Consider the following 25,072-nt stretch of genomic DNA (forward strand, 5'->3'; position numbering starts at 1 on the left):
CAGGTATCTACATTAATTTTTATGCAGAGAGATTGGAGCATACAAATAAAGCAATATAAATAACCCACAGTAGCATGGTACCAATGGCTAACTGTGTACTACTGTCGTCCCTACTGTTACGAGAAGCTAGACTGTGTTTTAGGCTTTCCGTAAGTATGACCATGTGCCTGAACATGGAATGAGAACTGATGTAAGTCCAGATCTCTCCGTTCCGATTTCTCACGCAGATTCCCCTACTGTCAAATGACTCATAGCAACAAATTGCGGACTGCTCGTTATGTCCCTGATGCTTCTATAGCGTATGCTGCCCTCCACCAATGACCTCGAGCATTCCTTTATTGCTACATGATAAAGAAATGGCCTGCATTTTAAGCCTCTGAAATACAGACCTACATCCAAAAGCAAATCATAATGTAAAATCAGTAGGTGTAATGACAATCTAGAGGGTTAACTAGAGATAAGAAAGAAGAATCAAATGTATTTGTCTTTGACTTTGTAAAGTTCATATTGTCAAAGTTACAGTGCATAAGACATGCCTATGTACTATCTTTAAGGTTAATAAATATACAATTTCTGAATCCATATATTTATATGGTGCACAGGCATGAGTCAAGTTACTATAAAATGTAAGGTGACAACTCAATTAGATTATTAGCTAAATAATTAGAATTAAGTTAAATTTTAGAAAAAGATTAAGAATGATGTCATAGAAGAATGAATTTTGGGAGACCAGTAGTGGTATAGTACTGAACTCCCACATGGCCGACCATGGTTCAAGTCCCAGACATGCTGGTTTGAAAATCATGTCTAGTGCATGTGCATGTGTGCCCAAAATTCCAGAAGGACAATGGAGGATGAGGAATGGTGGCATGGCCATCCCGTTGGGGGGTGATTTCTCATTTTCTCTCTCACCGGTGTTTCTCCCTCCATCTGATGACTGCATGTACCCTATGGGCCCTATGGGAAAAAAAAATTTTTAAAAATGAATGTATGAATTATGAAAATATTATATTTTTATCTCTATTAGTGATATGTTGATACTACCTAAGTACAAATAATCTAAATATTTCAAACAAAAAAATAGAAAGCAATGGACTTTTTAAAGTCAAACTTTATAACATATAATGTATCAGGTTCAAGGAATCTAATGAAACATACAATTTTCAAGTTACTGTCATGTTAAATGTATCATTTGTTCTAGGACATATTTTACTTGTCTTATTCTGTGAGATGATTCACTATAGGCATTGATATTTTTATTCGTTTGTAGCTTCACTTATTAATTCATTCACTTATTCAACAGAGAGAGTGAGAATTATTTTTAGAGCATTGTACTTAGTACTGTGGGCAGTAGGAAACAGTCTCATACAAAGCCGGAATATTTCAGAAAATTTTTATAGAACAGGATAAATAGTATATATCACCATATATATAACAGACCAGTGTAGGCTGACCTTTAATCTCTCATCAGTTCAACAAGCAGTAACTGAGCTTCATTGTACAACCCTGGAACTGGCAGCTTCAAGAAAGACCTGTATATAGTTGCAGGTGATAATATGACAAAAATGTATCAAGAAAGTGGTATAGTAAGTAACTGGAAAGTATGATCCATGAACATGCAGAGGGAATATATTCCATGGAGGTAAAAAGGCATAGACTTTCTACATTGGAAGAAATGTCCATGTATTTCTAACTTCCAAGGCACTTTGAGGAGGAATGGGAAAATTGAATAGAAAAGTAAATGTGGTTCTGATTTTTAGGCCCTTATGCTCCATGACATATTAAATGTTACATTATAAAAGAGGTAATACTATCGGGATATGGGTGTGTTGTGGAAGTAGTCTGTGTTCACGACTTTAGGAATTGAATGGAGTGAAAAACTGAAAGGATTTCCATCAGGACAGGACACAAGCAGCACACTGAAAAAGAGAAGCAGACTTTAGAAAATGCAAGAAACCTAGAAAATAGTATAGAGTTTATATTAGTACCTCAAGTATATCAATACAATGTCCATATCTCCATTTATTAATTTATAGTCTATTTTATATGTGCTAACATTTCACTTTTTTTCAAATGCCTCATCATAAGAGATTACAACTATGGAAATGAAGAGCAATGACTCATTTTTAGACATTTGAAATAAGGAAAAGCTTGGACATAAACATTGAAATCCTACAACCGAAAAACTTCCTTCAAATAGCGATACAGTTTCGAAAATATTTCTTAGGTTCTGTGTGCATTTCTACTCCAAAACTCCATTTACTCTGGTTTTGGTAACGATTCACTCCATGCGAAACTTAGTATACAAAACAGCAGCTCTGGAGCAATGGTTGTTTTTACCAATTTTCCAGAAGATTGATTTAGATTGTTTTACGTTGTATGACTGTAAAGGAACAAAACAGAAAAGGATTCACTAGGTTGGTGTTTTATTCTGTCTGTGTGTTTTAACTCTTTTCCCGACTCTCCATAGCACTATTACAAATGACACATACTGACTTCAGTTCGCTAATACAATTAAGATTGGACTGGAAAATAACATTTTCATAAGAATAAGAGAGGCTATAGTACCGCCTTTATCTTGCATCATCTGCAATATACAAAGATACTTCAACATTGTACATCTCAAGATCCGAAGTATAAGGTCTGACAAGGTCAAATCTTGACCTAGTTTATCTTTCTGATTTATTACTCTGCAGATCAAATTGGCACAAAAGTCATTTTGGTGTTCCAAAACAAAGTTGTCCTTTTGAAGCTTCACTGTCTTGTCCTTAAGGAAAGAAGAGATTTCCATTGAAAAACTGGGACTGGTAGATTCATGAGTCAATTTGGTTAGTGACCAGTTCCAGAAAAGCCAGTAGGAGCAGAGCAGAGTAGGTGGCAGCATATTCTAGGCAGACCCTGTGCAGAGAGCCAGCTTATTGCAGAACTTGGGAAACAGTGGGCTGGTCTTGGCAAACTTAAAAAACAGAGTCAGATAACATGCAAGGAGTGCCAGTAGGAAGCAAAAAAAAAAACTTGATGTGTAATCAAATGCCTGATGGGCAGAGTTCTTAGACAAAAGTCTTTTCCATAGGTAGCACTTGGCTTATTGTACTGCCACATCTAAACTCCATGCAGAAATTAAGGAGGATACCTGGGTGGAAGGGATGTGACTGAGAATAAGGAAAATGAAGGTTGGCACCCTAAGGTTCTTGAAATCCCATCACATCAATGATGGGCAATTTATTTTAGGGAAAAAAAACTTGCTGGGTAGATACAAAATAGATTTTAAAGAATTTAAATGTATGGAAAGACTAGATGAAATCCCGTAGGTATAGGATAGTATGTTTTTTGAGCATTCATTTTAGTCACAATATGATTTAAATAGTAACATGACATTTGAAGTGACTTATATCATCCTGATACACTTTTTTTTAGCACTTGTGTATAAAATAGAGTGAACTATAATAGTAAAATAATTCAGCTTACAGTATTGACTTAATATATGGAATTTTCAAAAATAATGATAATACGTACAATTATAGAACATTACATGCAAAGGACTGATAATCCACAAATTTAATTTAATCCTATAAATTACTAATTGTAGATTATATGGACCATAACATGTATAAGGTACAGAGAGAAATGGAAAGAGATATTCCCAATTTGGTGAAATTTCAGATCCACTGGAGGAACTGAAAAAAGGTGTAAAAATATGTTATTTGTTATATGTTAATATTCTCTTATAAGTGTTTGCATAATAAAATGTTTTTATTATCATTAATTAAGTATTCTAAAATATGACATGTGTTATTATTCACTGGAAAACAATGAACAGTATTTGAAAACATTTTCAAATACTTTAAATTGTTTTCCAGTGAACAATAATTTAAGTAATAATTCAAGTGGTAATTGACAAGAATGTGGTATGGGATTACATTTGTAAATATAACATTTAAGGAAGGAAAACTGTTAATGGAAGTGTGTACAGATTGTTAGAATGTTCTTAAATGATGACAGATAAATTCAATAGTACTATTTTTATCATTTAATATTTTTTACTTTTTAAAAATTTGTTTTTATTTTATTTTTAATATCTTATGAACATAGAATATTGCACAAATCTGTGGGCATACAATATGATTTCTTGGTATGAGAGTAAAATACGTAATGATTAAAACAATAATTAGCATACCTGTCATTTCGAGCATTTGCCTTTGCTTGTGTTGGAAATGCTCCAAATCCGCTCCTTCGGTTACTGTGAGATACACTTGGTTTAATAAAAATTATTAAATATAAAGGTATCTTTTGTTAGAATGCTAAAAAATAGCTAAAATTCTCCTAATTGCTTTAAACATTTTTAATTTTACCCAGTATGAATACCAAACATGCATTCGTATGATTGATGAGCCATTTAGAACCATTGGCATATAGGGAAATTAACTTTATCTAGAATTAAGTACAATTTAATAGATTCGTATTCATTGGTCAGTGTTTCTTACCACAGTCTTGATTAAATCCTCCAGAATTGGAGTTTTAAACTGTTACATCACCTCACAGTGGGGGCCAGGCACCTAATGGCTGATGAGGCAAGACCTCAGAGTTGCCTATCTAACCCACCAGCTCAATATTTTATTGCTATGATTTCTGAGCAATCCCCTTTTGTTCTTTGGTTACACATGCTCATTTCTTCCCTTCAATTATTTCTTCCTAAAGTAATACTTTAAGATCCTTTGAAAAATGGAAAGTTGAATCTATTGTTAAAGGGAAATTCATTTTTGAAAGACTGAATTCCCTTCAACCCAAAATATCACAACTACTTAAGTTTACTATATGCATTTGGATTTATTACACTGAAAAGTGAAATGATACGCAGGATCTCCAATTAGCTTTTACAATTTGTGTTCATTTGGAAACTATATGGCACAATGATGATATTTTCAATGTTCATTCATTGAATATGTCAAGTCATTTTCCTGTGAACTACCACTTGGTTAAAAATGTGTCCAGCATGATGTTTCTAGCTTTTTTATACTCAACGGTGTTTAAATGGGTTTAAATGGGATACTTTTCCTTCTTCCTTTTTTAATTTATTTTTTTTTACTTCTCTCCCATGGGGGATCCTGTGGAGTTATATTGAAGAGGACTTCCTAGTTCAGTTCTTTTGCACTCTGTTCTTGTATTAGAGACAGAGTTGAGCTCTCAGTTCAATTCAATAGCCATGCACTGAATGCCTACTGTGCAGATAGCTCTGGCTCGGGGTGCTGAGATAGTGAGACTCGGTTCCTGCTCACAGGGAACCCACTGAGTTATAGTATATTCCTCTTTAGACTGTTAAAGGCTTTCCCTTATTCTTTCCTACTTGAAATGCTGTTTTAAAGCAAAGTGTAGGTGACACCTAAGTATTTATAAACTCAAAAAGGTTAGCATTGTGGATATAGGATTTGCTTAATATTCAGATCAGTGTAAACCTCATTAGTTAACTATTATTCAGCAAGTAAAATATTAAAGACATTTACACAATAAATAATGCATATATGAATTTTGGTAGTTTCTTGGTTTAAGGAATATGTCATCGGTTTGTAAATATTGTGTTATAGGAAATGTCATGACGTATTTTTTTCTATGAAAAAATGCATCATGACTTTTCCAGCAACCTAATATATATTAATATATGTCAATTCTAAAATCCTAAATCTTATTCCTCATTCTTTCCCTCTGATACAGCAGTTATTATTTTTATCTAACATGCAACAGCCTGAGGCACATAATACTTAAATGTTCCCATTTAATCAGTAACAAAGCTTACATTAAAATTTAGGTGTTTGAGGCCAGCGGGTGGCATGGTGGCTAAGGCACTGGACTACCACATGACTGACAGTGGTTCAAGTCCCAGAACCAGTGGCTTGAAAATCATTCCAGGCATGTATGCATGCATGCCCAAAATTCCAAGAGGAGAATGGAGGAGAAGGCATTGCAGCGTGGCCACCACCCCTTGGGGTTGATTTCTTACTTTCCCTCTCTCTGTCTCTCTCTGCAAGTGGTGTGTTTCCTTTTTTAAAAAAATGGATATTGTGCTTTTCAGAGCCTAGTCTTTTAGTTAGTCAAGGCATAATAATCTTAAAGACAACTCAGAGTAAACTATGACTTGGTAAACTGAATTAATAAAAAATTTCAGACACCAAAATGTTTTGATTATCCTAAGGATTTCAAACCCAAAATATTTTCATAATATTGTAGGTGTATTTTAAGGCATTTTCATATTACATAATATCAGCAAACTCCCATCATAATCCAAAGATGGGAATGAATTCGGAATTATTATCCACTAGAAACCAGGAAGCGTCTACAGCGAGGTCTTTTTATTCCCAGGTCAGTGCTTTTAACTTTACTACATATAAATGGCTTGAATATAAAAAAGTTTTATATTCATATGTATCGGGTAATTGAGTTTGACGTTGGTGATATATACTTTACCTGAAATAGTCTACCCAAAGGTGTTAAACTCCTTTTGTCAGGAGGCACCAAAAAGTATAGGATCTGATTTTTGTCAGTTAGACCTGTTAGGAGAAATGAAGTTAAACAAAGGGATAAGTAAAGTGTTTCACAACATTATGGTAGAAACTTGATGTTTTCCCTTTGGTTAATTTCTTTACAAAATAAGAAGTATGTTGTAAATATATACATATATGTATGTAATATCCATATATATCTAAACATATTTCTTATATATAGAGACAAAATTGTGTGTATGTGTGTATATAGAGAAAAATATATACATATATATAAAGTGTATAAATACATACATATATAAATATATGTATATAGAGATATGTAAATAATAGCTTTGAAATATGGTTTATATAGTTTGATTTCCTATCATGAGGATGACACATTTTTCTCCCACTATTTTGCTTGGGCAACTAAACAAAACATATATATTATAGCATGGAGGAAATAAGAGTATAAAATAGATATTAAAAAAAAAAACTCTGTGTTGTATCTTAATGGAGCATAAGCACAATCATAATCAGAACGTTCTTATTTTTCATATTCAATAAAGATCTCTTTCAAGAATATTTGCAAATATGTCTCCCTATCAAGTCTAAGTTAACAAAGAACAGTAATGAGGGGACTAAAGTCATTAGATATTTTTTATTTGAGTGAACGGGGAGTTTTTTTTTTAAGATATTTAAAATTATAAATATTTAGCATTTTCCCTAATGTTATATAGTTATGAATTATCTACTGTTCTCACAAAGTATTTAGGGAAAGTGCAGGAAATTGAAAAATAAATGGGCTCTAGGATCCTCCTGTTGCTGTATTAAGTGTGGACAACAAATGTTAAGCTTTGCTATCCTTACCAGTCCTCATACTCCATTAAATGTGCATACACGTTTTCGATTCAGTTTTTATTGTAGATTCATAAGAACATAGAGAAATCTCACGTACCCTTCAATTAAGTAACAGCTTGCAAAGCTGTAAAAGCAACATCACAACTGGGAAATTGACATTGATAAAGTCCGTCAATCTTATTTGACTTTCCTCAGTTTTACATGTACTCATTTGCATGTATGTGGATGTGTGTGTTCATGTGCAAATGTGTACACGTGTGTGTGTTTAACCTAAGAAATATGGTTGCATTTATAGGTTCATATTTCTATCACCACAAACAATACACAGAGCAATTCCTCAAGGATCCCTTCTGTTTTCTTTTTAGAACCTCACCCAGGTCCCTCCACTGTTCTCTACACGGTGCTGTGCCTAACCATCAGCAACCCCTCCTCTGTTTTCCAACTCTACAATTTCATTTCAAAACAATGCAAATGGATTTCATCTTAATTTATTTACAGAGTTTTTAGCTTATTACTTTGTATATTTTTTCAGGTGTTGCTCTGGATATGAGTACACATGTGATGCCCCCATCCCCTGGTAGCAACATTTTGCCACTTGAAGTATAGCAACCTAATGTCCATGAGATCTCCTTGCCCTTGTTGGTTTTCTAAATATGTGGAACACCACATCAGTTTATGTTGTGATTTATGTTTCAGTCATCATGTAATTTAGAAAACAAGAGAAGGATAGTCTGTTTTATCTACCCGTATTTTTATTCTTTTGATCTTTTTTCTTGATTGACCAAAATTCGTTTTTTAATCCTCTTTTTTGGTTGAAGAACTTCACCTTTTCTTTAAGGAAGGTTTACAGAGACAAATGTTCTTAGCTTTCTCTAAGCATGGTTTTTACTGTCTTTTTGATTTGTAAAGGATAGATTCACAGGATGGGAATTCATGGTTGACAGTTCTTTTCTTTCAACACTTCTGATACCTGCCATTCCTTCTGTCTTTCATAATTTTAAATGATAAATCTATTGTCATTCAAATTTGTAGTCTTTCATAGGTGATATATCAGTCTCTCTGTTTTCAATATTGACTGATCTCTAGTTATCAGAAATTTCTTTTTGAAGTATCCTGACATGGATGTCTTTGGGATTTTCCTACTTGGAGTTTGTTTGCTCAGCCCATTGAATCTGTACATTTATGGCATCAGTGTTGTATGGAATCTTCAAGATTATTTCTTTGACCACCCTTTCAACCCCTACTTTTTCTTCTCACTTTGTGGGACTACAATGGCATCAGTGTAGTACATTTCGTTATTTTCTTATAGATCCCTGATGCTTTATTCTTTTATTTCTTTTTTTCCATCTCTTTTCTCTCTGTTGCTCAGACTGGGTGAATTTATTGCTTTGTCCTTAAATTCATTGATTCTATTCCTTTACCATGCCAATAGATCTAAGTGAATTTACTGATTATTTTCTTTAATTTTGTTTATTATATTTTCCATTTCTGTAATTTTATATTTAATAACTTCTGGTTTTGCTATTTTTTAATTTTTTATTTGTTTTTACATCATTAATAGTTGTCTTTTTTTAATTGCCAGAGGGCATGATTGCTTGCCAGAGACAACAAGAGAGACAGAGAGCGAAGGAAAAGCACCTTCCCAATGAACTGTGGTCACACCGTGATCCCTTCTCCTCCATTTCTCCATTATGTCAGGATTTTGGGCATGGACACACACACACACACACACACACACCATGCATTTGAAGTCACTGGGAATAAAATCTGAATTGCTGTTGTCCACGTGTGATATTAATTGCTTAATCACCAGGCTATACCAGTCCAGTAACTGCGTGCTAAAGTATTGTTATGATGACTGCTTTAAAATTTTGTCATTATAATTCCAATATGCAATTTATCTCAGTGTTGACATTATGGTTTACTTTTTTCATTAAAGAATTTTTTAGGGTAAAACTTTCTGATATTTAGCATAACCAATGATTTTTTAATCATATTCTGGACATATTGTAAACTCTGTACCCTAGTTAAATCTTCTCTTTAGCTTTGGTCTCCAAGTCCTAACTGAACATTTATGGTATATGGTTCTAAAAGTTTGATTTGGGGAGACACTGTGTTTCTAACTGGTCAGCTTGATTTACCTAGTTCCACTGAGAGTCACAATGATCTCTACTGGTTTCACCCAGGGGAATAAGAGCTTTTTCAGACAAGGTCGCTAGGTAGTCTGGGTGACATAAGAGGTTCTCTATCTCCAGGATGAAGTTCACGTCCAGGGCTGGGTAATCATAGAGGGACCCCTCACTGCCTGCACGGTCCATGTGCCCATTGTCTCTAGATGAGGAAGCGGGGGTGGTGTCTCAGGCCTGACGGGGAATAAGATCACTTTCCTTGGCCTCTTGTGAGCAATAAGGCTCCTGCTTGATTGGCCTTGCAGGTGACTCAGACTCTCCTGATGTTCCTGGGAGCACACTCATTTATTCAGCAATAAAAGTGAGTGCACCCAAGCCACCTTAGGTTGCTAAGTTGTGTCCGGGAATAGCCAGCCCTGGATCATGTTTTATTATTGGTTCGGGAGCTACTGTGTTATTGCTCAGGTCTGGGTGTCCCTAACCAGTCCTCTTTCTTCTTTATGCCTTTCGATGTGCTCTTTTAGTTGCCTCTTGATTAATTCCAGATTTTATAGCTCTACTTAGCGAAACACATACTGATAGTTAAACTTTTTCATGTTTCTCTTTATTCCCCAAAAAGTAAATCAGCCTATTTAAACAAGATGCTAAGAGGTTTCCTCTGAAAACAGTGTTTTATGGTAGGAAAGGTGGTTTGAACTGAAGAATATATTAACATACAGTACAACAGACATACTATACTGTACTTTCAGAGCCCACTACAACATCAGGTAGCTTACAAATACTTTTCAGCTGAATGTCAGTTCAGGTTTAAATAAAGTTTAACAAATGTCTCTATTGCGGAGAGCTTTTAATACACCAATTTTCTCTGTTGGTGTTCTGAAAGGCCTGCAAGAGTAGTTTTCCAACTTTATCTGTCCATAGAAGTGAACTCATTTTGTTTATGCTTTTCTTTCTGGCGCTGGAGTTCAATAAAAGACACAGGAGAAAAGCCACTTTTATCACTATCAACATCTATCTCATTCAATGTACTGTACTAGATGTAATCATTTAATTAAAAAGTTGTTTCTGGGAGCATTAATAAGCACTTAATTCTACTCTGAATTTTAAAAATCTGATAGACTATTTAAATACATTTAAACTTTCCTTTAAACTCTTAGGAAATAAAATTTAGATGTATGGCCAAATAAAATGTTTATTAGCTTGTGTAAATAATGTATATCAAGGGACCAGCGGTTGGCATAACAGCTATGTCACTGGACTCCCATGTAGTTGACTGCAGTTTGAGTCCTGGACCCGGTGGCTTAAACTCACTCTGGGTGCATGTGCATGCATGCCCAAGATCCCAAGAGGAGAATGGAGGAGAAGGAATTGCAGTGTAGTCATCTACCCTAAGTGGGTGATTTCTCACTTTCTGTCTCTCTCTCTTTCTGGTGAACACACGTGCCCTATAGTAAAAATATGTCCAGAAAAAAAATAATAGTCCAAAACTACTGACTATGGTGACTATGGTAGTAATTTGCATCTCCAAAATTTTCTCTCTCCAGCTTTAAGGGACAATAGGATCGAGCTGGTTCGCGCTTCCTGGCATGAACTGAGCATCAGCGTCAGTGATGTGTCTCTCTCTGATGAAGGGCAGTACACCTGTTCTTTATTTACAATGCCTGTCAAGACCTCCAAGGCCTATCTCACTGTTCTGGGTAAGTAAAAGAGATTAACACCATGTAAGCATAAAATCCAAGAGGGATATTTCTACAGAAAAATGACTGAATCAAAACTATATTTCAAAGATCACATTAGCAGATACAGTATAATCATATTGTTACGTTTTAACAAAAGGTATTGAACAATCGGTGAGTCATTTTTCCACATTTTATAGCAATGGACAAAGAAAGATACCAAGATTTATGTGACTGCCAGAAGGCACAAAGCCATTTTGTTTCTTAGCCAGCCGTAGACATAAGTTTTCTTGATTTCCAGATAATTGTCTTTGCAATGGATCATCTATATGTTAAGTATATTCTGCTCAGGAAGTGAAAAATAATGAATGTCTAATTCAACTCGTGTCCCATAATGCTCTTCTTTTTTTGTCCATGAGTCATTGGATAGGAGTGTTTGCTGATACCAACGGCTTGCAAATATGACCACTTTCTGTGTTCTAGTGCCTTTAAATAATGCTGATATTTCCATGCATCTTCTCTCCTTTCTAATTTGTACTTTCTCGATTTCTAAATGAAGTACCTAATGTCACTTGTGAATGCAGTTTGTAGCTTCTTTGTGCTTTTATTCTCTAAATATTGGGCCATTTTCCCAAAGGTTAAAGTGACACAAAAAAGCAATACATTCATAGAGATTCTGAGGAAATAAAGTTGCAGCTTGGAGCTTTCTGTGACCTCACAGGAGTCAGTGCTCCAATCAGCTGACATTGCTGCAGTTCATTGAAACACACCTGTGTGCTGAGCAAGTCAGAGGAATTCAGGGATTGATTTTTTTTTTTTTTTTGGTCCCTAGCTTGCCTTCCTTTTTAGACAGATAAAAGCACAATGTTGCATTTAAAAGGCCTAACACATGCTGTTCTTTTGGGTGGGAATAATAAAGTTAATCCAGCTAGTGAATTGGTTTTGTGCATAGGATATGAAATATGTTCCTTTGCAAGTCCCACTGGGACTATTTTATAAAAATCTTCACAAGTTTGCCATTACAGACAAAATGCACACACTAAATAGAGTATTTCAAGGTAACAACTGCTAAGGTTAATGCATTATTCTGTAGAGAGCCACCTTGAGACCCGAAAAAATAAATGACTCTTGAATTCCGTTTACTAAATGGAAGTGTGACACGGATTTTAAAAAAATAAGGAAGAAGATAATAGGAGGGACAAGGCAAGAGAAAATAAATAAACAGCTAGCGAGTTAACGGAAGTGTGTTCATCGGTCATTTTTCTTGGTTGTTCTTGCTTTAATTATTACTTCTCATATTGGTGCTTTCCAACTTCCTTACATTTTATTCTCAAACTGAGTTAAATACTACCAGAAAGAAAGTTCTATAATTGAGTAACTTATAATAAATCTTAATAAATCTCCATCAAGAAACTGAGTATTATTATTTAGGATATGTGTAATGTTCCATTATTTAAATTATCCATCTGCTATCTCTATATATTAGTTAGTTGTTTAGTCATTGAATGATTTGGACTAGAAAAGGTAATAGTGGTTATCATTAACTATAACACATATCATGCTTCATAAAACTACAACTGCATGTTTTATATAGATGACATAAGAAACTCTCTAGCAAAATCATAAGTCAATAAAGTTGCAATTATCAATGAATCTTTTATTAAAAATTCATTTTCTTGAACAAAGTACACAAAATATAAAAACATCTTTTTTAAGCTTTTAGAATTATGAAAATAACATTCATTGTTTATTTAATCATAAATAGCAAAGGAATGAGTTTTGTGGGGTTTTTTTTCTCCCAATGAAATTTACCTTCCTTAACACTTCTACTGAAAAATTATATCCAATGTATTAAATGTTTTTTTTATTTACAGAGTATTTCTGAAGATACATTTTTACAATTTAATTTTAAAATCTACTTTGAGTTATATGTATTTTTAAATGCTTTCTGGATACTGTATATGTAGCTATATATTTGTGTATATGTATACACACACCTACATATATATATATATATATATACACATATGCATACACTCACACATATATATGAATGCTTTAAACATTTGTGGAAAATTAAATTACAGCTTTATTTTGGTGCAACACAATTTTTAAAATCCATGCATAGTTTTTTCATAATATTCAGTTCTATGAACTTTTTTGCATTTATTTGAAGCAGTTTATCTTGTATATAGCAGTTTATTATTCTTGGTTGGAAATATGGTCACTTAACTACCCAGTATCCCTTCATGTGTGAAAGGAACAGTCTTAAGAACAAATTGCCCTGGAAATTGATGCTCACTTAATACATTTGCTTACATTTTAGGTGTTCCCGAGAAGCCTCAAATCAGTGGATTTTCATCACCTGTCATGGAGGGAGACTTAATGCAGCTGACTTGTAAAACATCTGGTAGTAAACCAGCAGCTGATATAAGATGGTTCAAAAATGATAAAGAGATTAAAGGTAAAGAATGGGGAAAGCTCCCAGAGTAAACATTTATGTGCTGAAACTGGTATGATGTGTTAGGAAAAGAGCATTTTGCAATTTACTTAAAACCACAGTATTGCTTTCTGATGAAGTGTAGTTGGAACCAGATTTACCCATCTCTTAAATTAGGTGATTTTGATCATATATTGATTTATTAGTATTATTATCTCTGTGTAATTCACTTTCTCTTTCATGTAAAACAACTCTAAAATATTTTTTTACATCAAGGACAAATTGGAAAAGTAAAAATGAACTAATATATTTTTATAAACAGATTCATGCTTGATGGTCATAACTACTAAGAACATGTTAGCTATTATTTTAGAACTCATATACAGTACTTAAATTATACACAGAGAAACTAATTCTTCATACACATACGTTGAACATATGTATTATTTTAGGAGGAAAATAAGTTAACAGGTTAAATGGTTTGTATGATTAGTATTTTTTTATGCCTATATCTTGAACCTGATGTCACACATATAGTAATATCTAAAATAAAATTATTTATGAGGCCTAGCAGGTGGCATGATGATTGAGGTCTTGGACTCCCACATGGTCAAATGTGGTTTGAGTCCTGGACCTGGTGGTTTGCTTTCTTACTTTTCGTCTCTATCTCTCTCTAGTCAAATGATAAAAATAATTATAATAAATAAAATTTAAAAGAATTCTTTTTAAAAAATATTTATGATGATTTAAAACAATTCTCCTATGACATGGTAATGTGAGGGGACTTCAAAATGTTTGTGGAAAAGTGGAATTAAAATATGAACTTATTTTGATCCAAAAGTTCTTTTAAATCCATGTGTAATTTTCTCATAGCATGTATTTTTCATTAACTTCTTAAAAATACCTCATATGTATTATTTTCAACATACGATTTCAGGAGATGGGTTTATGCAAATCATCCTGATTATTTTAACTTTAATTCTAACACTTTATATCAGATTATTTATTTCTGTGCTATAGGCATGTAGGTCCAGCAAATAGGATTGTTATTTTTTCTGAAAGGTTATGATTATGATCTATATACTTATTTTATCTATTTTTAATTACACTATATAATTTGTCAAAATAGAGCTTTATCTATAACTCAACCATAATCACCACCTTTGTTTTAGAACTTCCAATAGTATATTTTACTTGAGTAAGTTTGAAATACATAAATACATAAACTCCAAGATACAAATTAAACATCTTTCTACACTGAATTACACTTTAAGGGTACCGTGTAACCTGATTCAGCACTCTGCTAGGTTCCTGTTACATCCATTCTAATTCTGCCTCTAGGATATGTTTATTTAGAAATTTCTGGGCTTGGTTGGATCTTTATAAATGGACCCTCCCCACGGTTCTAGAATTATCTTACTATGACAAGAACCTGATCTTGCCAGTTTTCTTCTAAGCACTTCTGAAGGAAAGCCCGAAACTGGGGGATACATTTAAAACTCACTTTCCGTAGCTTGTAACAATTCTCCAGGCAGTGAATTCTTACACTTCATATGTCTTGTGAAAAGGACTCAGTTTTTGCTAGAATGCACTTCTTAAATGTGCCCTTCAATGGATTATTTTCTTACTTACATGCATCTTTTTCTTCATTCTGACATAATTAGCTAGTGGATTAAACAGTTCTCAATTTCATAGTGTTTTGTTTTGTTCTATAAGTTTGTCTCTCTTGTATCCTCAAGGAGATCATAGATTGTAACATATTAAGTATTTCATTAATATTGACTGCTTGTTTTTAACATCATAGACTCATGAAAAATCCATGACACATTCAAATTTTTATTTTAAAAAAACTTACTTTTTGACAAATTAGATCTCGGCTTTGAATGCCAAACAATTTAATCATAGTTTAGGGGAATAGGAAGGATTTTTGCCTCTGTGTAGAAGTCTGAAAAGTTTGACCTTATAAACACTAGAGTTTAAAAATCATCTGAATCAAGTCAAGAACAAAAATCAAGACAAAAATATGCAGAATTGACAGATAGTTCTATGCTGAATTGAGAAGGTTGACGCTTCTTTTTCTTCCATGGTCTCTTTTTCTTCCATGGTCTCTAATGCAAGAGTATATTTAGAACATTTATTATCCCTGTGGTAATACTCATCTGTTGATACATAGATTTTTCCTTGTTTATAACTCTTTTCTATGTTTGCATGGCTTGTCTTCCCAATCAGTTGATGAACTTCCTAAGTGGCGTAAACTTCTTGGCCTGCCTGCATATTTCCATGCTGGGTTACAGAGTAATGGTTTTCAAACTTGAGCAGTCACCACCTTCATGTTCACATACAGAGATTGTTGAATCTCAGATTACAGGGCCCTGCCCTAGACGCTGAGGAAGTAGGCCTGGGGTGGGGTCTGACAATATGCATGGTTAACATTGTATGAAATGTGTGAATGATGCTAAAGTTCCTGTGCAGGGGCCACATTGGTGCAGTGAATATAAAATAAGCAATATCAGGAGTCTCTATAGAAGTCAAGCCTCTGTCTCTGAGACTTAGTTTATTCCTCTGCTATACGAGGGTAATAATGCTTGTCTTAAAGTGCTTTTGCAAAGATTCAATATGAGGCCAATATGTATAAAATAAGTTCAAGGTACAAGGAATTGCTAAATACATTTTAGAGATTGTCATTATCATTATACTTTTTAGCAAACCATGGTTGATGAGTCAAATGGCTCTCCAAATTAGTCCTAGCAATATAAACAAATAAAACAGAAACATTCCTTCAAGACACTCACCATTAGAATGTAAACATATAAACATAAGGTCTACTAGGCACAGAAATATATATGTTGAACTGACTGTTTTTATGAAGGAAGCAGAAATCAGTCCTCATCTTCAAGAGAGGTGTTAATAGTTCATTGGCTAACACAGGTCCTTGGTAAATATCCATGTACTGAGTAATGGGCCTTCAACAATGAGCAGAATTCATCGCAGGTGTTGGGGGTAAAAGCAGATGGTAGGACATTTTGAAGGAAGGTACCCATGTGTTTATGCAAAGTAACAGCTTGTGAACATTGGAAATAACTATAAAACTTTACTGTGATATAGGAATTCAAGGTAAACAGGGAGTCAGGGTCAGGATATGTTATGGGAGATCCATTTTTTACATATTAAGGGGTTTAGAATTTATTCTGTAGGCAATGGTAATACTTTTTTTCTGTATAAACTTGAACAGTAGAATGAAAGAAAAATACTTTTATCTTACTCAGAAGTTTCTTACTCTCCATGAGTCTGACTAGGAAATCCCTTTGGTGCCTCTGGGCAGCTCAGCATCCAAACTACAGGTGGTTTCTCTGCAGACTTTTATTTATTGAACAGCAAGAAAGTCTGAATAGTTCCCATTTAATATGAGAAAAGATGTGTATTCCTTTCCTATAGCTATCAGCTCCCTAAGAGCTTACACTTTTGTTCAACTTTTTAGTCCATGTATAGTTTAAGAATTCATTATTATCAAATTTTGAGATTTTCTTTTCTAGCAAACTCGCTTTTACTTAATGTGTTACTCAGAATATGATGATAGCCCTCAATGACTCACACCTTTACATGAATGCTCTCTCTTGAGTGTGGGAGGGATATGTAAAAATGATGTGATATTACTGCTTTGATTCTGTTGCTATATATGGCAAAAAAAATATGGCAAATAAAGTTATGGGTCCATTTTGAGTATATTGGGGGAAAATTATCCAGAGTGGACCTATCTGTTCCGTGTCTGGAAGAGCCAACAGCTACGTTGTAGATGGTTATGTGGACCACATGGCAAAGAACTGTGGGTACACTCTAGAGGTGAAAGCTGTCCTTGGGTGACACGTAGTGAGAAAATGAGGACCTAAAACATAGGCTCAAGGAAGTGAGTTTGTTATTCAGTGCACTTGAATCAGATCCTAAAACTCAGATGGGACCTGTAGCTTCTACTAACTCCTTAATTTAGCCCAGCTACACTGAGCAGAGAGCAGCCTAAACACTTGGATTGCTAACCCACAGAAAATATGAGAGGATAAAGGTGTGTCCCTTTAATCCACTAAACTTATGGTAATTTGTTACCACGGTGTGTGTGTGTGTGTGTGTGTGTGTGTGGGAGGGTGATTGGAATAGTAACTGAGAGCTAGGGAGCCAGAATGATTACTCATGATCATGCATCTAACAAAGCTGGGGATTAAATATTCTAAGACCCAGCACTTAAGTTTGGGAAGAAGTCTGAAGCCTAGAAGAGTAATTGCAAGACATTTCCAACATAAACTAGTGAGGCCCTGAACTAATAAATGACAATTGAATTTTGTAGAAAAGACTAGTTTAAAAAAGGAAGATAAAATTTCAGATGAACTTGGTGAATGATCCTGAGAGATGGAGCAAAAACAAGAGTCAAAAACTATATATACAAACAATTCTGGTGCTCAAGTGACTTGGATAATGAATGTTCGCTCATTGCACATTTAAGATAAAGGCTTTAGGAGAAATAAGCTCAGACACAAATGGTATATGTTTATTCCTTTCTTTTTTTCATTTTGAGAGAATTTTGCTTTCAGGGCATGTGTGCTCACCAGAGAGACACAGAGAGACAGAAAGAGGACAGCCATGCAACAATCCCTTCATTCTCTTCTTAGGATTTTGGGCAGGCACCCACTCACCCCTGGTGTGAGCTTCAAGGTGCTGGGCTGGGGACTCGAACCACTTTCTACTATCTGGGAGTCCACCATCTTAACCACTCTGTGACCTGCTGGCCCCAATATGTTTATTCTTTAAAATATTGAGGTTAAATTAATTATAGTCATCCCTAAAGAATTCTAAAAAGTTCCAGATAATTGTTATACTTGAATGTTCAGTGTAACAACTATTTACACAGTATAGTGTAAGAATTATTTACATAACTATTTTATTAGGTAATTAAGTAATCTAGAGATGACCGAAACTATGTGGGAGGGGCTGACTCATGGCTTGGTGCCTAAGGAATCTAGAACCCACATAGTTGGCTGCTTGGTTTATATCCTGACTGGCTGGAAAAGCACAATGGGCACCCGTGTAAGCTTGCCCTAAACCCTGACAGGGTGGAGAAATGGAGGAGGGGGGATTTTGGCATGACCATGCCCCACTGGGGAGTGCTTTCTCCCTCTTCCTCTCTCAATGTCTCTGGCGAACACATGCATCCTCTGGCAAAAGAAAAAGCAAAAAACAAAACAAAACAAAACAAACACACACACACACACACACACACACACACACACACACACCAAACAAAACGAAACAGCTACATAGGAAGATACACAAAGGTTATATGTGAAAACTCTGCTATTTTATATAAGGGACTTGAGCATCTGCACACTTGGGTACCCATGCTGAGGGAGAGGGTCTTGGAACTAATCCCCTGTGGGTACTGAGAGACATCTATAGATAGAATCGATAGAATCCAAAAGGTTTTGGTTAGTGGGTTTTCCCCCCATGATAGGGCAAGTTCACTCACTGGAAAGAGAGAGTTAGAGAAAGCACTTCCCATGGGGTATAACCATACCTCAACTCTCTTGGGATTTTGGGCACATATGCATATGTACCTGGGATTTTTTTAAAGAACTATTTATTTAACTTTATTTATTATTATTATTATTATTATTATCATTATTATTTAATTTGCTATAAGGCATGCATGCTCACTGAGACAGAATGAGAGAGAAAATACAAAAACAAGCCAATAGGCCTGGGACCCAAATCATGGATGGTCATGTAGGAGTCCAGTGCCTTAACCACTATGCCACCTGCTGACCCCAGCATCTGGCTTATTTTTAAAGCTAGCAGGTCCAGGACTTGAACAGTTCAGTTGGCCTTGTGAGATCCAGCCACCTTAACCACCATGTTACCTGGCTGGCCCATTTCCTATGTTTGTCAAGGTAGATATTTTATGACTACAAAAAGAGATTTGACCGTACAATGATCTGTGATCCCTGAGTGAGAGCTTAAATTTTAGCCTTTGAAATAGTCATCATTGTGTGCCACATTCCTCAGTAGAACTCTCAGGACGTCCTTCCTGCCCTAAGAATTATGGTAGATATTATTAACCTGATTCCTCTCGGTACCTTCTCCCTGCCCTGAGAATTGTGCTGTATAATATCCTGCATATCCGTCAGAGTCTGACTTTGTGGTAAGTAGTTGAGGTTTGTCAATACCTAATAGTATTCCCATTATTCTACAGGGGATATTTACTTACTATATCAGGTGTGTTTCACAATGTTTGGCCATTAAGCTGAGTTGACTTGTGCTATATTTCTCTGTTTATTTTTGTTGTAGAGTTTAATGTCAATCAAAGACAGTACAGCAACTAATTTTGAAGTTGACTAAATATAGAATAATTTTACCATAGTAAATAATTTGTAATTAGTAAATAATTTGTCAGCAGTTTAAAAGATGACAATGAATTTATGAATTATTTTTGTCAAAAGATTAGTCCACTTGGGCTAAAATGACATCTGGTGGTATTTTTTTAAAATAAAAAATACAGATTCCTGATCTCAAAACAGTCCTACTGAATCAGAACTCCTTGATGCCAGGTCTAAAAAATTAAAATCTTTCTTTAATTACCCCTGATAATCTTTATGATAAATGAAGTGCTAGAATTAGAGGCAAGTAAAATTAACAGGTATTCAGGAGGAAAAAAAGGAAGGAAGCCCGTACACTACTAAATTTATAAATTGACTCTTGAGAGACCAGCAGATGGTGTAATGGTTATGTTCCTGTACTCCCATGTAATCAACCGGATTTGAGCCCTGGACCCTATGGCTTCAAACTCACACCAGGCACGTGTGCCTGCATGCCCAAAATCCTGAGAGAGGAGAAGAAGGGATTGTAGTGTGGCCATCCCTCAGGTGTGATTTCTTGCTTTCTGTATCTCTGTCTTTCTCTGTTTCTCTGGTGAGCACATGCACCCTATAGCACTGGATCCCTCGGTATATGTGTGTGTATGCCCAAAATCCAAGAGGAGAATGGAGAAGAAGTGACTGTGGCATATATCCTCCCTGGGAGATGATTTCTCATTTTCCCTGTCTCTGTTTCTCTCTAGTGTGCACACTCACACTGTGGCAAAATTTTTTCAAAACAAAACTAGCAAACAACTCAATATTCTATGTATCTTATGAGTATGTTCTTAGGAGAGATTCCATAAAATTGAATAAAAATGTACTTTTGTGTTTTAATGTTTTGAAAATTGCAACAAAAATTTCTTCAATTTTATCTTAGCAATATTGCTTGACCAAAAAATTCTTCCTCTCTCCCTCCCTTCTTTCTCTCCTTCCTTCTTTTCATGAATTATGCAGAATCTACATTAAAAAATGGTATATATTTAGTCTATATACTCTATTTGGTGTTGCATCATTAGTTTTGTCCAAATGACTCGTTTAACATCAGTTGTATAAAACTTTCTTTTGAATAAGTGAGGTACTACCATTTAAACAGAGTTGTTCATTCTCTGAAGCTTAATATGAAAGAAAATACAAAGAGATTTGTGTCCCCTGAATTTAAAGTCTCTGAAACAGGTCTAATAAACATTAATCAAAAATAGTATTATTTGAATTTATAGTACATGCCATAAATATATATTTTCTTGTGTTTTGTAATTTATACTTATCACATTGAGAGTATCCTTTTCAGTTAAATCTAGACCATAAAGAGCAGTATGTAAATAAAAAAGAAATGTCATTAATAATACTTCTACATGCTTGTGCATGTGTACATTTGCTTGTGAGTGTGTGCATGCAAATTGAAGTGTTCTGTACTCTATTAGTGTGTTACCTTAAGAGTTTTGAGGCAACACAGTAAGATACATAAATTATCCTATAGAAAGACAATAGTTATTCCTTGTAGGAAGGAGTCATTGATGAAGGTAAAGAATAATCACCAAAAATCTCTGAGGAACTATTTTTCTCTTTTCTTATTTTTTATTTCATATTTTTTAAAACAGATAATATTGACACATAGCTGTCCAAAACAAAATCTACACATTTTTAAACTTTGCAGTAAGTATTATCAATATACAAAGTGGTGAAACCATCACTACAAGTATGATAATAAGCATTTTCATCATCCCACCTCCCACGAAGTCCTACATAGACCTTTCCTCTAACTCAATCCTAGAAAACAGTTGTTCTACTTTATGTCATTATTTATTAGTTGGTATTTTCTGTTGTTATATATATAAAATCATGTAGTATATACTTTTCTTCTTCTGGCCTATTTCTTTTCAAGTAAATGTTTTGAGACTCATGTAGTTACATATATGTAGTCTGTTACTTTTTATTGCCCGTAGAATCCTATTCTATATACACTAAAATGTGTTTACCTATTTACCTGGAATATTAGTTCAGAAATAGCTGAGGCTGGATGACTTTTGAAGAAGCAGAGGTTTATTCATCTCCGAGTTTGGAGGTCTGAGGTCCAGGGACCGACTTCTGTTAGTGCTACAACATGGAAGAGGGTAGGCTATTGAGCAGAGTGGTTATCCCTAAATTTACTACATACTCTGGCTTCCTTTTCCTTCTTAAACATATACCAGAGTTCAGTCCTCAGGGCCCTAACCTAATGATTTTTTCTGACCCAAAGGCCCCATGCTGAGACACCATGTAGGGATTGCATTTTTACTTCATCACATTTACAGTACAAACAAGTTCCGACATGAATTTTGGGGAAAATCGAAACTACAGAATCTGTTGTTGAACAGAAGGGGAGCTTACAGTTTGGGACTATTAAAATAAAGCTGCTATGAACATTTAGTATTAGTCTTTGACTAGCATATGTTCTTATTTCTCTTTGGTAAATAGAGCAGAATAGCTAAATTGTATGGTAGGTATATATTTACTTTTAAATAAGTTGCCAAACTATTCTCCCAAATGTTTGAACTAAGTACAAAGTATAATTTATTTATTTTACATGATCAGTTTTTTAGCTTTTCTAATTTATGCTTTGATACTTTACTTTTTTTTAAAAAAAAAAATACTGCTTAACCCAAGATCACAGAGGTTCCGCCTACATTTTACACTTTTGTTTTAGGTTTTAAATTAATTTTTAATTATTTTTTGTATTTTAATGCCTTTGTATGTCATTTCTTTCAACTATATTATTTCCAGGTTAGTGTCTATTGATTGAGTTATATTCAAGTTATAGGTAGCATTTTTCTGCTTCTTTGAATGGTAGTCATGTATTGATTAGATTCTGTATGTTATGACTTTCACCTTTTTATTGATAAACATTTTCAAATTTCTATAGATAGTCTTAAAATTGTTTTAAGTTTATTAAAAATAATTTAGTCCTCTCAAAGGTTCTTTTAAGTATCTTAGTTTAGGACAAATTTGCATTTATCCAGGGATTATTTTTTACTTTTTATTATGTCATTACTGACACAAAATGTTTCCAAGTATCCAGTGCTACAATTATGAGTTGCAGTTTTTTTCTTTCCTCTTTATTGTGCTTTGGATGGTGAAAACAGATACTATTCTCAGCCTTGTATTAGCGTCATGTGCAGTTTCCTCTAAGCTTTTCAGATGGTCCCTTCTCAGCCTTGGTATTCTCACACAGATGCACTGATGAGTACTCAGGTGCTTTATACTGGAGAGGTAGACCAGGTATCTGGAGTCCTCCCTGTGCAGTTTTCTCCTCTGCAATACTGTGCTTTGCAAACTAGCTGCCTGGCTTCAGACACCTTGCTGACTTTCTGTAACTGCAAGAGGCCACCAAGTTCATAGGTGCTCCTCTAAGTTCCATATCCTGAAAAATTACTCCAGGCATTAAGCAGGAATAGTTTAGGGCTGGAAGCATTTATTCTGCATCTCTCAGGGATCATTGTCCGTTATTATGATATACAACATCTTGAAAACTATTGTTTTCAGATGAGAGGCAAATCTGGCTCCGTAACTTCATATAGGCTAGAAGCAGAAGTCTTTGTCTTCAATTTCATTAATAGTATGTATTAATTTTGTCTGTTTGTTCTAAGATTAAATAATAAACTTAAGAGGATAATAAGGAGTGAAGGTGAAATGTATCCATACCCATGCTGATAGACTATTTTAGACTACAGAATTCTGCTAGTTTTAGAGGGTAGATATTCTTATATTAAGTCACCAGAATTCAGTGTTATATGGGTTCTTAAAGTTTGAGAGAATGGAAAGAAAATTCCAGCATGCATATAATGAATGCCTTAGTCTGCTATTATGTTCCTAATAAAAATACCTGAGACTGGATGCTCTATAAAGAAACAGTAAGAGACCAGGTGGGGCATAGTGTTTGAGACACTAGATTTCCACATGGCCAACTATGGTTCAAGTCGTCGACCCAGTGGCTTGAAAATCATGCTACAATATGATTGTGCTTATGTGCCCAGGACCCCAAGAGGAGAATGGAGGAGAAAAGATTATAATGTGACCATCCACATACATTGAAGGGTGATTTCTCATCACTTTTTCTCTCTTTCTCTCTCTTTCTGGAAAACATTAGTACCCTATGGCAAAAAAAAAAAAATTAGGACAAATAGTGAAAATAGTGATTTATTGACTTATGGATCCTGGTGCTGGAATATGACAGAGCAGAAAGGATGGTGGACTCAGTTTGACAGAGCTGTCTCTTTTACAACAGCCTGTTCTCAGGAGAACCAACTGCTTCTCACAACAATCATTGGGTCTCAGAAGACCAGAATCCATCCATGAGAGTGTTGGCTCCACGACCCAATCCCTGCCTACTAAGGCTCCATGATCCAATCAGCAACCACTGAATCACATTTCAAACTCCATCCCATTAGGGACCAAATTTAAAAACATGAAACTGTGGAAGACAAAGTATTATTCAAATCATGACAATGAGATACATTGAAACAAACTTTTTTGTTATTTATTTATTCATTCATTTATTTGGACCAGAAAGTATCCGTGCACACACCCAAGGGTCAGTGAGAGAAAGAAAGCACACCCCCAGTAGGACTTAGTCATGCTGCCATCCTTTTTTCTCTTATTTATTCACATATATGTGAGCCTGGGCACATGTTACCATGCAGATGTGTTTTTCAAGCCTCCAGGGCAGGATTTAAATTACAGTTAGTTATGTAGGGTTGGGCTTACTCTTCATAGCACTTAACTGCTTTGCCACAGAGCTGCTCAATACAAACTAATTTTTGTCAGGATTTCATTTATTGTCAAAAATGAGCATTGTCTCAACAAAGTCACTTTTTATTTTATTTTTACTTATTTATTGTTACTTTATTTTCAGCTCATGTTTTTAATCAATGTTTTAAGTAAGATTTAAAGCAGTTGCACACCTGTCCAGCACCCACCAGCCTCTTGGCTATGCTGAGATTATAATAACATAGATATTTAAATCTGCTAGATTCTTACCCCTCATCTGCAGGTAGGGGGCCTCTATTGCTATCGGTCAGCCTGTCAGAGCAGGGCATGATATCATTACGTCACCATT

The 25,072-nt window shown here is 34.7% G+C and overlaps 1 protein-coding gene across 2 annotated transcripts in view; it reads left to right on the plus strand.

The window, feature by feature from the left end:
* Positions 1-25,072, plus strand: part of CADM2 (cell adhesion molecule 2) — a 1,200,723-nt gene that overhangs the window by 1,001,082 nt on the left and 174,569 nt on the right. For both annotated transcript variants that reach the window (XM_006159770.3, XM_006159771.3), the window contains exons 3-4: positions 11,011-11,163; positions 13,469-13,606. In XM_006159770.3, coding sequence (XP_006159832.1) covers positions 11,011-11,163; positions 13,469-13,606 — 291 coding nt within the window. The remainder of the gene's footprint in view (positions 1-11,010; positions 11,164-13,468; positions 13,607-25,072) is intronic.

Source organism: Tupaia chinensis, unplaced genomic scaffold (genome assembly GCF_000334495.1).
Source record: "Tupaia chinensis unplaced genomic scaffold, TupChi_1.0 Scaffold000652_1, whole genome shotgun sequence".
Classification (NCBI taxonomy): domain Eukaryota; kingdom Metazoa; phylum Chordata; class Mammalia; order Scandentia; family Tupaiidae; genus Tupaia; species Tupaia belangeri.